General features: G+C 42.6%; 1 protein-coding gene across 1 annotated transcript; it reads left to right on the forward strand.

Moving 5' to 3' along the window:
* The first annotated feature begins 1,392 nt into the window (after positions 1–1,392).
* LOC143377889 (uncharacterized) lies at positions 1,393–3,240 on the forward strand. The gene is made up of 2 exons (XM_076829693.1): positions 1,393–2,681; positions 2,767–3,240. Exon 1 carries the CDS (start codon positions 1,553–1,555, stop codon positions 2,393–2,395), a length of 843 nt encoding a protein of 280 aa, XP_076685808.1. The 5' UTR covers positions 1,393–1,552; the 3' UTR covers positions 2,396–2,681; positions 2,767–3,240.
* The last annotated feature ends 15,149 nt before the right edge of the window (positions 3,241–18,389 follow it).

An 18,389-nucleotide genomic window follows, 5' to 3' on the forward strand; every position in this document is an offset into this window, starting at 1 on the left:
GAATATTTTACCAAATTTTAATAGAACAGTTCAGTTAACTATTAACATTTTTAAGAGTCTTTTTAATATTGCGAAAGCCATTTTGAGAATTCGTAATGTTAACTAAAATTTAAAGAATTTTGATAGGATTTAAAATATTCTACAACTGACAAAATTCTCCAAATTTGTACTTCTTTAAATATATTTAAGTTCAAAACCAGTCCAGGTCGCGATGGGAGTAATCTAGATGGTATTCCGGTGAGAATTCGTGTAATTACAGCCGCCTCCGCGGTCTATTATTCTGTCGAGAAATCGAGTTACAAACAATTTTCATTTCCACAGTTTCGATACTTTTCCTGCTTTGACGAACTACACCCAGACAGCCGCTCGGGTAAATGGGTTTCCCGTAGTTTTATTTGCAAACTGAACTTTGAGCAATTCCCAGTCAAAAATCAAGGTATCGGTTGAACGAAGCTACCCTATTCGCTGTTGGTATACGATCAACGAAATCTAGGTCACCGGAGTTTGGGAATACCTTAAATTGGCACTCACGTTCGGAAGCATTCGTGCATGCGATAGAAACAATTTGACCTTTAATTTTTTAACGATTTATCATCTCGTTGAGAATATAACCTTCGATTCGTTCGAAAAACACAACTGGCGATTCTTTCCAAAATCCTTTGCTTACTTGTTTGTTAATTTTCAGTACTCTTTTGTATTCTTCTTGGTAAAATATTAGAATTAAGGGGGCTGTCTCACTGGATCTTAAAGTGTGTGCGTACGCTCACAGAAGCTAGGAAACGCGTGTACGTATACGCGAAACCGTTTCAACCACCTTTCTTCCTGGAATTGGCATGAAGGAAGTTTTGCGGGTATAGTTGCCTGCAGGAGACATTCGTGCAGGGTGGTCTGGTGCGATTGAACGCTAATAAGCATCGAACGTTGAAATAATAATGAATGTATGAATCGTGTACTGAGGCAGACTCGAGAAATGACAGAATGAGGCTTCAAGGATTCTCCGTCACCGGCGTTGATGGTATATTCGTGCCATGTACCATCGGAACCGGTGGACGTCCAAGCTAGCCGATAAATGTAGGAAAGACATAGTTGCCGATATGTATTGAGAGTCGTATCACGCTGTTGCTGCATTTCCCCTATTACTATTTTGTCGTCAGAGAAGCTTGAATGAATCACGGTGAATAGCGACCGACATTGTCCATTCCAACAGAAATGGATTACTTTTGGCAGCATCCAAAAGTGTATAGTATTTTTCGTAGGATATGTTACACGGCTCGATCTGCCGCTTTTCTGCAACGCAATAATGTCACTATACTGACTCCCTCTCCCTCTCCCTCTCCCTCTCCCTCTCCTTCTCCCTCTCCCCCTCCCCCTCCCTCTCCCTCTCCCCTGCTGTCGCGGAGTATAACAGTAACCAAGTGCACTCGCGATTGAATGCAGTAATGAATAAGAAAACGCCCGAAGTTGTACGCCAAATGGAAGAAAAGAAAAAGAAAGGAAAGGAAAAGAGAACTGAAAAACAGAAGATTATGGACAAAATGCACACAAGCCAGACATGACATCCGAAATTTGTGAACTGGGGCGGGAGAAGCATATGCAAATGCTCAGTGAGTGGCAAGACAGAAGACATGCTATTGAAGAAGAAACCATTGGACAAGCGAAGAACCGCAGATGGTTGCAGCACAGGTCCAAATTGTTGACAGCATCCAATTTTGGACAAGTGTGCCGTCGTCGACCTGACACGCTATGCGGAAATGTAGTGAAGTCAATTGTGTATCCGAAGTTAATTAGTGCACCCGCGGTGCAATGCAGGAAAGAATGCGAGAAAATTGCTCGCGAAGAATTGAAGAAGCAATACACAGATATTGCAGAATGTGGAATTTTTATCGACAGCTGCATCCCCTTCTTAGGAGCTTCGCCGGATGGAATCATCGGTCAAGAGGGTATTGTGGAAATTAAATGCACCAAATCAGCGGAGAGCTTTACGCAGGAAGAAGCTATTGAAAAAGTTCCCGCTGTCCGACGCATGTTCACACATAAAACAGTTATTTCAATGAAAGAAACGCATCACTATTTTTATCAAGTACAAGGCCAGTTACATATTACTGACAGAAAGTACTGTATAGTTTGCGTTTGGACCCCGAAGGGTCTGAAATCTATAAAAGTAGAAAGAGATGATGTGTTTTGGAAAAGAGAAATGGAACCAAAACTGGTTCAATTTTATTTAGAATGCATGCTACCCGAAGTAATGGATAGTCGGCACAATAGGTGCATGCCTATTCGGGAGCCTCAATTTATACTAACAGAAAGAGCTAAAGAAAAACCGAAAAAGCGAAAGAGGTCTGCCGCCGAAAATAGTGAAACTATTGAATCGGTCCGGCCTCGCACCGCGGTATAAAGCGCGGTGCCACTGATGGAGTCAGGGGTCACAAGTGCCAGCAATGGCACTTGTACTCGCGGATCATACGATCACGCGAGTCGATCTACACCGGCGTAATTTTACCAAGAATGTGACTAAGGAAATAATAAATTTAATTCACACTTTAATCTTTTAGACACATTTCTAAGTAAACAGGACCAGACAGACAGGAGACAGAAGAAAGATAGAAGAAAAGATGCATATGTAAGGATGCCGTGTTCGGTTCGGTCAAACTGCGCCAGGCTGATACATACGGGCGTCGCAGGTATGCATAATGTTCGACGAATTATTGAACGAAACTTTTACTTTTATACCAAACTTATCGAAATGTCTGCGATCATTTCTTACAGGTGCACTTTTTACAAAATTACTGAGAACACGGTTTATGGGACTGTAATGCCAGGGCAAATGGAATGTTATGGAATAATAAGTAGCATATTTCAGGTAATGTTTCACACCTTATAAATCTACGGAAAATTTTTTACGCTTATAAAACAACAATTAAGTATTTCCATTAATACTGTGTTACAGATCCACACTGCATACGGGTCGGATGCAATAAGAGGACTACCTACTTAGCAATCTTACTAGGGGATATTCTGGACTGGCAAATTCAGTAATTGTTTATAGCTCACCATCCAAATTTGAGAAAATCGACTTTGCAAAAAATGCCGAAATTGTTTATACACATTTGATAGAAAACAATTACCAATGAATGGCGTGGTCAGTGCGTAGGACTCCCGACTAGTAAGCGTGAGGTCGCCAGTTCACGTACCCCCACGGGTGGCACTACTGTTTTAAAAAAAGATAAAATAAAAAAGAAATAGTGTAAATATTCCTATTAAAAATTAATATGTTCAATAAAAAGTACTATTTATCACGCAAGAGATAATGCAATGCTTTCACCCCCGGGATGTAGATGGTTATAGATAAAAAAGTAAGTGTCATATATTTTTTTTAACAATTATACTATTCATAAATTTCATTATGATCGGCGTGTTACACTTCGGTGATGTCTCTTATTCATATTGTATGCTGTGAAATTGCACATTGATTATTCAAGATATTACATCCTTCTACGTATAAATAAAAAGATATTAATACGCAAATTAGTATTGTTTCATAAATTATTGAAATAAACTATCAAATTAAAGTGACTTTATCTATATTTGTCGTCGAATAAAAATAACTCAGAGTTAGTTTTATTTGAAACGCCACGGATGAATCAGTTTATTCGACGGGAATTCATCCGTCGGCCACAAATAATTTTTTTAATCGAAGGCCTTCATTCTTGAGGTCCCCCGAAGCTCGAGCCAAGCGACATGGTATCGCTCACCCGTCTAACCTGTCGCCTGGAGTTGCTCGGCGATGTATCACCGATTATGCAGAAACAGAATTTCTTTAGTTTTCATCTTATCAATATAAAAGTGATTCTGCCGATTAAATTGACAGACAATAATTTAAATCGGACTACTGTAAGATAATTCGACGCTGAGCGGAGAAGCTGGTCCAGGCATCATGAATCTGCTCGCGGTGCCATGGCTGCGGCGACCGCACCAAAGCAGGCGATTGTCAAATGTTTCTCAATGAGCGGTCGAGTCCGTGATTTCCACCGACGCGCAGTTACCACAGCGTCTCGGAAACGAACGGACCCTTTTCTTACATTCAGCACCGAATACAATATCGCACTTTTACCAGTAGTGATCTCGGGTTTCATTTAACTCCTCTACCTCTCATACTACTTTGAACGAAACGGGCGTTCAATTCTGCAAATAAATTTTATGTGTAATATCGTTAATAATGATTGTTCAAATTGTGTCAGGTTTTGTATCTTTCCATCTTTCCTTCTTACACTCCCGGACCTCTCTATCTTTCATTATTGCTACGTTCAGCGAGGCTCTGACGCTAGACGCAGCTCTCGTCCCGTATTCCTTCAAGACTTCTCGATAGAAAGATAGAACTCTGTGGCAACAGCGCGGCAGAGACAGAAAAAACAGCAGATGTGGCAACTATGCGTAAAAAATTCGTCTACCCAGAGTACCGGGAGATGTCACCTCGGTATAAGTAACTCGTTTGTTTACTGGGGACGCTTCGATCGATTCGGACCATAACAAAAATGAGACGGCCCCCTTAAGATTATTGTTCCCATAAAATACAATATTTATTTGTTTCTAAAAGTGGTAGCTGTTATACTGTGACGTTTCTCCGATTATGTAATACATTTTTGTGAGTAGACAAGGTAAAAAATAAAGGGTGCGATCGAGAGCAATTTTTTTAATGATCTTGTATCTCGAAATATGGGAACGCAACAGGGTCGGGGAATAACGGTTGACAATCTCTCCTCTCAATAGATGTTACATACACTTGGAAATCACTTTCTGACTTATAACGGTGTATTCCACTTACTGAATGCTCAACGGTTGGGAAAGCTGGTCTTAAAAATGAATGCCTTTTCTTCTTCTGAGCTGGTATCATCAACACCATCTTGGAAGCAATTTCCAAGTCTTGTTCTCTGTATAATTTTATAATTATTAATACTGTTGCGCCGGGGCGTTTCCATCGCAGGCCACCCCGACGCAAAGGGTAGAATAATACGCGGGTGTAACGTTCTCGGACTAAACCCCCATAATATATTTTCTTTTCCGTTCCTTATTATAATAACTATTGTTATATAGTTCTATTGTTCGTAGTATGTAAGTAGCGTAACTCCTACCGGCGAACTCGGGAACTAATTTTAGCGGCGCGCGTGCGCAACCGTCAATCGGTCGACGGACTGAAGAAACATTCAGTCGGATATGGCATGTTCCTCCACCAACATAAATAAGAAAAAACAGTAATTATTTAGAAGTTTTCCGTCCTCACCGATTTAAATGATTTTTGGATATGTTGTCGGGGATACGATTCTGAACAGCCGCAGAAGCAGCGGCAGCAACGGGGGACAGCCACAGGAGCAACGGTGACGGCGGTCGAGGCCCTCCGACATGGGAGCGACTTCGAGGCTTCGGCGAGGATGCTGCCGAAAAAGGAGGAGTCCAGGAGGCCATTGCTGGGTTAGCTCTGGAAGCTCGGGATGCCGACCTACAAAAAGGAATCTGAATTCTGGTTGTATAGTTCTCATTGTATAACGTAGAAAATGGCAAGGAACGGTTCCCGTTAAAAGTAATGCGAGTGTACGTCAAATGGAAATGAGTACACACTGAAGTTGGCACTCTCGCGAGTATCGAACAAGATTGACGCTTTGATATTGACGTTTTGACTTCTTCCGAGACGGGGAGAACGGTTTTCCGTGGGGACGCCGTGAGTCGTCAAACGTCATTCCGATACAACGTTCAGCAATGCCGATTCGACTTGGAGCTGCAAGAAGCATCGAGGGGCACGTCGGATTTGGGGAACCGTCATCTCAAGAGGCCGAGTTAGGACGTTATAGAGGGAGCGTCGGAGTGTTGGTGGTGGATGTGCGACTCCGACAGGGACGCAGGGACGTCCAGGAGTACACGGACCACACCAAGGGTTGGTGGGTGTACGGCTCTGGGTGGCAGTCAGGGATCCATACAGTTGTGTTGCTGGCGAACGGCGTCCCCAGGAGCGCGGGCACCACCGAAACAGCGAGGCGCTTGGTGGGCGCAGAATTACTGAAGCCGCGACGGAGGGAGTTCGGGGGCGAATACCGTCGCAGGATCGCTTAATCCCCGAGAGAGAGAACCCCGAAGAGCTGAATCGTTCAGTCGAGAGTACGGGACGTTCGTCAACTGAGGAGATGCATTTCTTCCGGACGTTAAGATCCCCACGAAGGAAAATGGTTGAAGAGACGGGGAGTTTGAAGGCTCCAAGTGACATAGGTGTCAAGAAACGAAGATCTGAACGAAGAGTCGGAAAATTAGTTGTAAGCTAATCAGTGGACTGGGCTGCGGAGGCTACCTTCGTAGCCCAGCTCCCCTTTTCTTGAGTTGTTTCAGAAAACACGAAACCCCACGACGAGGGACAGGGTGTCGGGGGACTGCCACCGCGACTCGGATGCGACACCGAATTCTCTGAATGTGCCACAATAGCGTGGTGGTCCGCAGCGGAGCGCGGACATACGTGGAATCGCTTCGCTAGCCCCGCTGGTAGAGAGTCCCATGAGCTCCAGACGGGAAATGGTGTGCCCATTCACCGGACGGATGTGCGACGTAGTTGCACGGATCGCTCGGGGGGGGGGGGGGGGCATCGCGGAGACGGGGCCGCTGACGAGCGGCACAGGACGGTCCCCAGGAGCAGCACCAGAACCTTAGAAGAGGAATGGGGCCATCTTGAAGTTTGAGGGAGGGAGAAGAGGGCAAGAAGAAGTCCAGAAAGAAGAAAATGCAGACGAGCTGGGGTGCTGGGCAGATTGATCGGGGAAGGGGCCGATAACATCAACATGAGCTGTGATCCCCTGTTTTCAGTTCCGTCTCGCCTTTCCGTCTTCCCGGTTCTTTCAGCTCCAATGAATTCTCTCGAAAGGAAGTAAACGCTAATGTTTCTTTGTTCCGTTTGCATGGAATCCGGAGCTGTGGCGGGATTGAAGTGCCAAGCTCTTACGGCCACCGGAAGGACATCGAGGATGAGTTCCGCGATGAAGGTTTCGACGACGAGGAGGGAACGTCGCCGAAGCGGGAACGTCACCGAAGCACTGGAGACGAGGCAGCGCTGGAGTCTGGACGCTAGGGACTAGTTCGCGGACCAGCGGGTTCCTGAGGCTGCACGAAGGAGGATGCAGCGTCGGAGTGCTGGATTTCGTCGTGGGACAGGAAACCCACCATGGAGGCATCGTCGGAGCAGAGCTCCAGGAACGACGTGAGACAGGAAGCTCACCATGGAGGACTTTGCAGCAATAAGATTTCGTCACCCGTCCCGCTGTACCCGCGCGTTGCTCAGGGTTTTTCCGTATTTTTCCCCTGAGCGAGAAGGCAAATGCCGAGGCGGATGTCTGAGGAAGCCTCACAAATACTGTACGTATAATAAATTGATGCAGAAAAAAAGACATTTCTAACGTTACTGTCACACTGAGTGAATGTAACCCACAGACTACCGTTGCAGTGAGTTTACTCTCCTGCTTCTGGAATACTAGCGATCCTTAGGGGGTGGGGGGGGGGGATTTATAGCAAAGATATCAAACTTTTTTCTCCGAAAGCCCTAATTCCCCATACTCTACCGTTCAGAAATTACTCTAGCGTAACCCACTGTGGTCTCCGAGGGTTAATGAATTACTAATAAAAGATGATTTTTATCGCAAATGACTGATTATTACTTTAAACAAACCGATATTCGGCTACTTCCCTTACTATTCGACTTTTCCTTATAACTTGAAAACGGAAAGTTTCCCCAACGACTGCAACCACTAATAAAGTACCAAATAAGCAGTTTTCAATTCTTTTTCACGATTGAGTTAAAAAATAGCAAAAACAAATAATAGATGTAAAAAATATTAAATTATATATCATTAGAAAGGAATAATTTTATCCTATTTTTGCCACTAATTTCATTCCAATATCTTAAAAGAAACACCCAAATGTTACTGATTTCTTCAATCCGGCAGATAAACAGAGCACAATGTACATATAAAAAAAGGCTAGTCTTTTACTGTCTTCGACAGTCCTCGAAACCTCATACAACAATAGACCCTTTTTTCAAGTGCTCGAATAGGGTCTGTGCAGCCCATCGTTGCACTGGTGGGGCCATGGCTTGACGCTTTGTAGGAAATCCGGCATCGTCGCCAGCCTCCTCGTATTCGGGAGGGTTAATAGAATAATTTTACGGTACAAGCAACCCTATAGCATTTACTGTTTCGACACCAAAGATGTACAGTATTTCCTCGTTAGCGACTCGATTTTGTGTACACGATACCGACTCTTCGCTATCCCCACCACTTTTGTCTCACTCTTGCCCAGCGAAAGTTGGAGCGAGATGTAACGAGAGCGAGCGAGAGGCACTGAAAGCGAGCGAGGACGGTACGAGACCGACGACGCGTTGATGTTTTGTCTCGCTCCGTCTTTCGGACGCCTGACATTCTGTCCTTTGCGCTTGCGACCATCGCGCACGCTCGCCGCGCACGCAGTGTTCCATCTCGCTCCCCCCTCCGGCCAGAAAGAAGCGAGAAACGAACACTCGGAATTAGGGTTCTGTTCACGATACCGACTCAACGCCGGTCCCGACCAGCGAGTCACTAACGAGACAATACTGTACAAAGTTGAAAATTTTTAGTGTTTTTCAAAAACGAATGTCAGAAAAACTGAGGGTGATGGCGACAAACGGTTTGCGGCTTCGTTTTCAGCGTACGAATCTCTATAAGAAACGGCTGTTGAATGTTACAAGTCCGAAAAAGTCAAATTTTGTCGAACTGTGTAATGTGTCGTTTTGACCATTTATCTTTGTTTGAGATTGCGAAAGTTGATGGGAGAGCGGGAACGTGGTTCGCGGTTGAGGTTATGGGTCGCGTGAAAGAACGGCAGTGATTGCGGTGAGATCTACCTCCGTCACTTTATTTAAAACACAATTGAGAGTACACTGAGCGATGATGCTGAGGTAGAGTCGTAAATTCTACCCCTCACTGATGGTGAAAAGATACCGATCACTACTTAAGACGAGCCTCGTGGCGTTTAGTTTCACTAGTTGAACGGAATTCTACAGCAGCCTTACACGTATGTTATTGATAGCAATGATTAACTGCTGAAAGTGAGATAATACGAAATGTATCCGCGTAGATATGCGACCACGCGGCGTCCCTTACAATTATATTAATTGAGGGCGCGTGAGCTGACACTTGATTGAGCTTTGTGAGTATTCAACACACACATTGCACTTGAAAGTGAACGATGAGAGTCGATTACATGAGTTTAATTCGCGACAAAGCTGAGTGAGCACAACACATGCTAAGCGTGCGCTGAGAAAACAAGAGAGACTAAAGTCCATTTCATATATATTGGCTGGTGAGTTTCGTGAGGGGTATTCTCCCACCACACCGCTTGCCTGCCTCGGTGCTCCTTCCTCACTCTCTCTCGGGCTACGCCTGCTCGTCGCGCGGTGGGGATTCGGTGCCCGTGAGGTATGCACACATGCAGCGAATCATCCCCACCACTTTAACTACATAGACGGGACACGATTCCGAGTGTGTTCCGATTCACGTATACTGCGCAAAGACCGCAGCGCAGTCGCTACGCGCATTCATAGCGTTCCGTTTCCAACAGCGCATGAACCGCAGTAACGAAACGCAACGATTTTCGATGCGTTTGATGCTCGTGAGGTTGCGCGGGAATGTTCAAACTTACAATTAGCTATGCAGTTGGATGGATTACGTTAAATTTAATTCGAGACATTTGGACGGTGGTCGAAGAACGCTTGCTAACTAAGTACATCGGTTAATTCGTCCTAAGAATCGGGGACCGACTCCTAACGAAATTTGATGGCTTTATTGGTTCCTGGATTTTCTCAACCCGAGTTTTTCTATTCTTCTTGAACAGTGGCAATTATTGAAAGCGAATATCATATTTTATGAGTTTTACAAGACGAACTGCTGCTTACCCAGCGAAATTTGGTAAGCAGATGTGTAAAGGAAAAATGAAGTTATTTATTATCCGCGTCCGGGGTAAATTGAAGGTTTTCAAGGCTATTGAATACAATCGTAGGCTCTCGTACGTCTTCTGGATTACAGTATAGCTGTAACGTTAGCATTATAAGAACACGTTCGAAAAACTTAGCAGTAAAAGCGCTTAAGAAATAACAATGCGCGCCACGTATTTGCTTCCATTCTCATCTTCCGTTTCGACTCTGCCTAAAACTTTCTAGATATGCCGTTCCCTTCGAAATTGGGTCCGTTGCGTTGGTTGCGTTTCATGCAATGTGTGCAAAGACTGCATAACCTGATTCGTAGAATTCCCTAGAATTCTCCACATCTAGCTCATGATGCGTGCAGCGACTACAGAAAATCAACCCATGGGCAGCTAATGCACATTGTGCGCGCATGCGTATTTGTCTCTTTACGTGTACTTCTGTATTTCGAATTCGAATGTTAACAGCCCCACTAATTGTGAACTGGATTACATTAGGTAAACTATGGGCAAAATGATAAATCACACATATTTTATGATTGGTCTTGTCACGCACAGTAATAATGGATGAAATAAAATACACGATTTCATTAAAAAAACAGTGACCTTGAAGTCTCCTTGACACCTCATTAAAACAAAAAAAAAACAAATTAATCCAAAAAGTGAACTTCCTAAAGTATATCAACAGATCCTTCTAACATTTCTTGATGTCATCAACATTTTTGAAAATATGTATTCAATTCTCAAGCTTGATATGCTTGAGTCTATAAGATAGCGATAGCAAAGAGCTGGCGCAAGGAAATAATTGAAGACTACTGCAAAACGGAAGCAGCTCTATAATTTTCTGAAACTGTGTTACAGATAGTATTGAATGTAAAAAAAAAAATAACTGCAAGTTAACTGAAGATGAAAATCGTTCTGTAGTTTCTGACACAGATGACGATAATCAAACAAATGAACTTTCTGGCTTTTTTATGATTTAGTAAGCTTATTTCACTATAATTTTTCTAAAATTGTGTAGATTCGTGGTTTCTGATACGTTTCTATGTACTAATACATAGCTTTATAATATGTACAATAATGTTTAATCTAATTATTTACCCGCGACAAGTGGATGTTTATAGAATTAATGCAACAAGTGGGCAGCTTGAAATTTTAAAAATTCACCCTATCATAGAGAAAATATCTTCTTACTTAAGTAGTAATAGTGCTAAATGCTGTATTAATATGTGGATTTTAAGTGTGTAAAATACATTGAGCATATATCTAAAAAAAAAAATGTATTAACACTGTTTTTATCAGTTTTCCGAAAGTTAATACATTTGGAGCTGCCACCTTTTTGCTGAAAAGTCTTCGATTGGTAGTGAAAAGTCGTAGAATATGGACCTTCCCATGTATTAACATTTTTCCTCCCTGTCATAGTTACTTCAATTCCAATTACGTTTCATGACTTATCAGTTGTTCCCCAATAAACATTCCTTTGAACAGCTGGCCGTGTAACGGCGCAGCATAGAGGGTGCCCTGAAATAATAGAGGGCATAAGAGAGCTTATTATAGGGAAACTTTGCTCGGGCATTATATAACACAGAAGCTGTCTCGAAGGCAAAGGCTTCCTTTGGGACAGCGAGGTGGTATGAAATTAAGGAACAATGGATAATTGAATCCCCTTGCAACAATTATGTGGACGTTGAAGTTAGCCGCGGCACGTTACGGTAGTAATAGTTGCGTCCGCCATTATTCGTGTACGATTAATAGTGATAATTATATTAACTGATAACACTCTCTGCTGCGTTTCTAAAGTGCGAGGAAAACGTTGAGATAATATGTATAGGTAAAATTAATAGTGTAGATTTTATTAATTAATAAGTCTTCCTGTTGTGTTTATAGTATCAAAGGAAAATATTAAGATAATATGTATAGTAGGGTGCCACTTATTTACTAAGTAAAAAAATTCAAATTTTCCGTGGGACCCCCCTAATTTTGTTTCATTTGATCTAATATAGTGATGTGTAAAGGTTCAGCTTATCGAATAACATTAAACCGTGGCGATTTGACCTTTAACTTTAAAAGATTACAAATAAATCTTGCAAACAACGAAAATTAAGGAATGCAATAGCAACCACCGCTATTCCATTTTACTTTTATTGTTCCGTAAAAGCGTCGTTATCTCTAACGTTTATGCAAATCACCGGATATCAAATCAGTTATAAACGCAGCATAATCAATTCTTCACTTTGATATGTTACGGAATTATGAATTATTTTTTTAATTCGATAAATTAGAATACAGTAAATTCTCGTTACCAGCCCGTTCCTACTATGCGTTAAGAGCCCGGCGACTATCCCCACCATTTCTTGGAATCCTTCGGACAGAGTGAGAAAACCCAATGAGCGAGCGAGAGGAAACGGAAGAGCCGACGGGAACTTCGTGTCAACTCTTTCGTTTCCACTCGCGCCATTGGCCACGCGAAATAGCGTCCACAACGCGTTAGGAGCCCACCCAGCCCCTTTGGTCGAGCTGGTAACGAGGATTTACTGTATAAGTATATAGGATTTGGAAGACAGTTGGGACATTTGAAATGAGATTAATCCTTCAATAAATATTTGAAAATGTAATTTTTTGTTAACCCTTATGTCAATAACCAAAAGTCCCTGCGTTGTTCAATAACCAGGGTACCCACTAGGGTGTAGCAAAAAACACTTTTTTCGTCGGACAATAGTGCGGAAAACTTGCCCACCCGTGCCAGTAATACATGTGTAAAATTTCAGCTCATTCGGTTAATATCTTCTGTTCTGAACCTCGCCTTGAATTTTCACAATTTTAGTGAAAAATACCAAAATGTTGACAAACGCGGAATATGTAACGGTTTCGTTTCTGTGGCGTTCTGATGCGTGTAATATAACGTAAAAGTACTTCTTATTGCTTGAAACCAATATGGAGGGATGTGTTGTGCTGTGAAACGCAGGGAAACACATCGCTAAAGACTGGACGTACAGTAACACGCACCTCGTTCCCGTTCCACGTATCACAATTCAAACGTAACATTCAATAGCCGTTTCTTATAGACTTGTCTGCGTTGAGAAAAATTGTAGCTAAAAATATTCTATCCTCCCAATGGCCCACCTTTTCTCACATCTGAATTCGTCAGCGCGCGCTTTTGTTTTAATATACCAACGCGTGTTTATATTCGAGAGATACGGGATTGGTCTCGAATTTGACCTGAGGACGAAGCAGGGCGGCATTTTTTGTAAGAGCAAAAACTACAAGAATTACGGAGGGAAAGCAAATGTGTAGAGAGAAGTGTCAATTAATTTAAACAGAACAGGTGCGGCATTTTTCTTCTCTCTTTATTATTTCCATTTATATTTATTTATTCTTTCATCATACACGAGGCACTTACAGCCAAAGGGGTGCAAGTGACATCTTTTAACCTTTTGAATTAAGAACAGAAGTAGTTAGTTAACCCTCGGTTGTCACACCTACTTTTTCTATCGCCGTTGTCACACTGGGTCAATTTGACCTTGCCAATTTTCAATCAGTTGTTATTTAAAAACTATTTGTTAAATTAATTCTCAAAAATTCTGAGATAAAGTTTGAACACTGTAGGATTTATGCCCATTGTTGAAAGTTGACACTTAAAATGTTTTCTTTTACATCACCAAAAATTAAAACACGCGATTTAAAATTCTGCACGAAAAATACATATAATCATAGACACGTGTTTGCACACAGATCAGAAGTATACGTCACGATATTTTTACCGCTTTTAGGTGCTCATATTAGTAGTCTACAGGTAACATAAAAATACATACTCCCATATCTTTTGAATTCTGACTTCTTTCCTTATTTTTTGGGATTATGTCACACTGCGGCAATGGGTCGCAGTGCGACTGGTCGCTAGACGCCCTCCGGGAGCAATCTAGCGACCGGTGGTCGCATTGCCCAGCCTGCGACTAGGTATAATGGGAAACAGACCCTCATCGCATTGTGTTGTCTCTCGAGTAGCCTAGGCTGGTACTCAAACAGACTCGCGTCAGGCTCCTACGTCTGGCGTAAACCCGACGATCGCAGTCGCTTGTAGGAGAACAGATACATGCTTTCCCATTGTACCAGTGTACTGCGACCAATCGCAGCGACCAATCGCGGGTAGGAGATCCTACCTTAAGGCAGCAGGTGTTTATACGTGATGGCTTATGGGCAGTGTTATCTGATCCGCGGCGGATCCGCTCCGCGCCGCGAAATTCGTGTTGGTTTGGGGGAGCCCTTATCTGACCCGTGGCGGATCCGCTCCGCGCCGCGAAATTCGGGTTGGTTTGAGGGAGCCTTTAGAGGAGTCAAGCTTTTGGTCGCCGCGGCTAACCGCCTGCTAGGAGATTCCGCCACAATAGCGGAAAGCAGACACTCATCGCATTGTGTTGCGTCTCGAGTAGCCTAGGTAGCTGCCGAGGCAGACGCACTGGCACAGCGGTCGGAAGACGCGTCTAGGAAAACAGATGCATGCTTCTCCATAAGAGCGGTGCTTAGGATTTGGCCGCCGCGGCGAATCGCGTCTAGGAAATCCTACCTTAAAGGCTCCCTCAAACCAACGCGAATATCCGCTCCGCGCCGCGGATTAGATATAGCTGTAGTTTTTGATACGTGGCTGCTTATGGGCAGCCTTATCAGATAACACTGCCCATAAGCCACCGCGGATAAAAAACTGCTGCCTTATCTGATCCGCTTAAGGGTCTTTCAACGTCTATGCAATGCCGAACGTTGTATGTCATATTTCGGTGTTGCTAAGGAACAGTTAGTGTATAATAGTCTCATTTCGTACAAATAAAACTTGGGTTTTAATGCACGTATGAACAAATCAATACTAAATACTAAAGAATTATGTTATAGTCCCGAAAATATAAAATATTTAATTGAAATTTTCAGAAACACGCCACTCTTTACGCTTACCGCGCAGTTACTTCTATTTCAAAACTTCGCATGCGATACGCTACGTCTTCCCAACGTCCAATCGATCTCAAATTTTGCACAAATTATTTGTTTATGAAATGAAAAAAAAAAAATAGAGGGCAGCGTGTAAAAAGTTTTATGGTCGAAAAATAAGGTCCACCCTAATGCACAGCGTGCATGAACTGGCGTGTGACACGTTGATCTGTTTCGTCGGATCGTGTCGAAATAAGTGCAAATTCACACCTGCACTCCAGACGCGCGCGCCGGGAACGCGCAATCGCCCTTTATCACGTCGGAGACTTTACACGTAGGTACAGTTTTGCAGCGTACACCTGGAGTTTGCGCTCCAAATCTGTAAAAAAAACTGTCCGTCGAAAGCCGGTTATTCGCACCTATTACAAACGAAATACGAGTGCACCTTGCAATCAAATTAGTCGAGAATTAAGAAACAGTTTAACATTAATTTTGCTAATCAAAGTCATTTAAATACGATTTTGTTTGAGGTCGTTGATGTTGTTACGCGAGGGCGTTAAATTTTAAGCGACCGAGCGGATTTGTCTAATTTCTTCCACGTAACGCTTAACGAATTTAGATAGATTTGTTTTTGGGATACGTACTTATTGGAAATGGGTTATGAAATAAACTGTAAAACAGTATATTCTTTATAAACTCTAGTTTATTTTACTCAGCTCGGAAGGACGTCGTATCGTGCTGAAGGCAAGACTCGAAGTGAAGAGAAAACGCAAAGGCAATTCGAAAAGTCCGTTGTCCACTTGAAAAGGGACAGGCCTGCGTTCTGTCTCTTACCCTTGCAGTTAGAATAAGGATTCCCTAACAGACCCATGGGCCCGCTGGCCTCTGGTTTATTGCTTTTGTCAGCGGTTCTCATACGTAACCAAATTCATTTTTGTGTTACCAACAATCCAACAGTACTTGCTACAACCAATACAGGTTGACCCGTCAGGAAATGGTATTTCGAGGGAGACTGGTTTAACCCTTAACTGGTATACTGTTTTTGGCAAACGTGACTGGTATACTGGGGTCGTGGCAGACCCCAAATAAAAAAGGACATAGAAATTTGTAAAGTCGACACTAGAGCAACCACTATGAATATTTTGTTCGTAGGTAATGTAAAAAATAATAGAAGCGTAGAAAGTTAAACTATTATTTTAAAATTAATTAGAAATTCAGTTTACCAACTTAGACAACCGAAAATTGTTAATCGAACTTTGGGTGCTTGGGGTCACGAGCGACCCCAGGATACCAGTTAAGGGTTAAGAGAAATAACACTTGAATTACGTGAAAATTACCATGTATTACAATAAAAGAAAAGGGAAATCAAGGTGGTACATAGATGGGGAGTCAATACATGGGTTTCAAAAGAGTCATAAAAGACTCACAAAGGTTAGATCGCCGGATTTAGAATTTACAATATTCGGTGCGGTTTCGGTTCACTGTTGAATATGATAACGTACTTTAAAACACTCACCGACCTCGCACACGTAATTGTTAGGTTTTAATACCTATTACTTTCCTTCTTTCTTTCGCTCGAGCGCTCTCTCTCTCTCTCTCTCTCTCTCTGCGTGATCTGGAACGCTGGGCGCCGGTACAACATGTTGCAACGCAGGATACGTCGAACAGTATACTGATGTTATAGTGTTAACAGTTTTTAAAATTACATCGGAGTTGAAGTAACGGTTTAACTTTTAAACATGAGAATGGAACAAGTATAATGATTTAAAATAATGAGTAACGTAATAATTGAGTCTCCACGGGGACTGAGTCTTTCCACGTTAAGTATTAACTATTCACGATGGAACTCTAGCTCGCACCCCTAATATAATAGGGCAATATGTCCCTCGGGCAGAACGTCCACGCACAACGCGACTTAACAGCCGACTGCCCCGAGCGTTCGCAGGGTAGGCCCGAGCTGTGATGCCAGATCGGGGACGGGTTCCCTCGAGAATTTCCCCCACCTCGCGCACACAACGCCGGAGCTGCGTGTCTGTGAGTTGGACTCCGAAGCGCCGAGCTCACGGACACGCTGCTCCGGCGTAGTATGCGCGAGGTGGGGGAAATTCTCGAGGGAACCCGTCCCCGATCTGGCATCACAAGGCCCGAGCACTCGGGTTTTTGCACAAAGAGCGCCAAATTGCTGACTCTGCACCTCATGCACACGGGCCCAACCGTCGTCGCTCGGAACTTTCCTAGCATCCAAGTTGCTATCGCGCCCGGTGTTCTAAGAACGTTGACGGTGTTGGAAGATCGCTGACAATAATCTTCCGTGAGAATATGCCGTGGCGTGACAGGCTTCAAGCAGAATTAAATTATAACTATTAAGAATATTCCCAGATAATCGACTACTGATTGAGGGGAGTTCCCGTAACATGTGATGGTTGAACCAATCGTCGACATCTGTGTAGCAAAAATATGATGTGAATGTAGCAAAAATTTAGAGATGAATTTAAAAAGTAACCGGCACGTAACAATGTCCTCTTCATGCTAAAGATGGCGTCACATGAAAGAAACATAAGCTTTTGATTTAAAAAACGAAAATTCATCATCTTGAAATCTTTAAAAAATATATTTTTTAAAAAAATGTTATCCTATCATCGCATCCCCCTCCCCGAACCCCTCAAAATTATGTATTTTTCTCTTACAATTTGACATTTTTCACATCATCAAAAACAGATACTAAATATCAAAGAAAACATATTCACGAATTCAGTTACATAATACTCCAAACAGAATCAACAAATCCTGAGAGTAGGAAACAAAAGCTGTAGTTTCAATCTCTAGATTTTCATTTTATGTATCCAGCAAAAAATGAACGCTGAAGTATACCACGTAATTAAAATTAAACTATACTTGGAGAGGGTGAAACAGGGCTCAGCGTATTAGGGTAGTTCTAGGGAGAAACTAAGGAGAAACGGAGGGAAAGAGTGTAACGTATGTGCAGAGCACGAGGTAATGCGATCGTGTGTATGCAAGGTGTGAGAGAACGTTCGTCTGAAAATAATAAAGTTCGCGAGAACTGAGTAGGATTCTGTTCTCTGGATTAGGTATGGCCTAAGAATGTAACTTGACTTGAATTATACACATTTCGTGCGTATAGTTTCAGGTGGAGGTTTAAATGTTCTATAAGTTTGAAACGTTCTGACACAGGGCGTATTTGAAGTACAATAGAATCCATTATGCAAATAGTGGCATTCGAGCGCTCTTCTATTACATTATTATAATATGATGTGGAATGAAAAAAGGATACAAATAGGTATGATCAGAATCCGTATGACATTTTACCTGAAATCTATATAATATATAAAACTAACTTTACTACTCAGCTTCGCCCGACATTTAGATTCTGATTTTAATATACAAAAAAATTTATTCACTTTCTTGTGGAAATAGTCACATTCATCTGAATCAGCTAGGCATAATGAGCTGGGGCACATTTCGTGACCCCA

Source organism: Andrena cerasifolii, chromosome 16 (assembly GCF_050908995.1).
Source record: "Andrena cerasifolii isolate SP2316 chromosome 16, iyAndCera1_principal, whole genome shotgun sequence".
In the NCBI taxonomy this organism is placed as follows: Eukaryota; Metazoa; Arthropoda; class Insecta; order Hymenoptera; family Andrenidae; genus Andrena; species Andrena cerasifolii.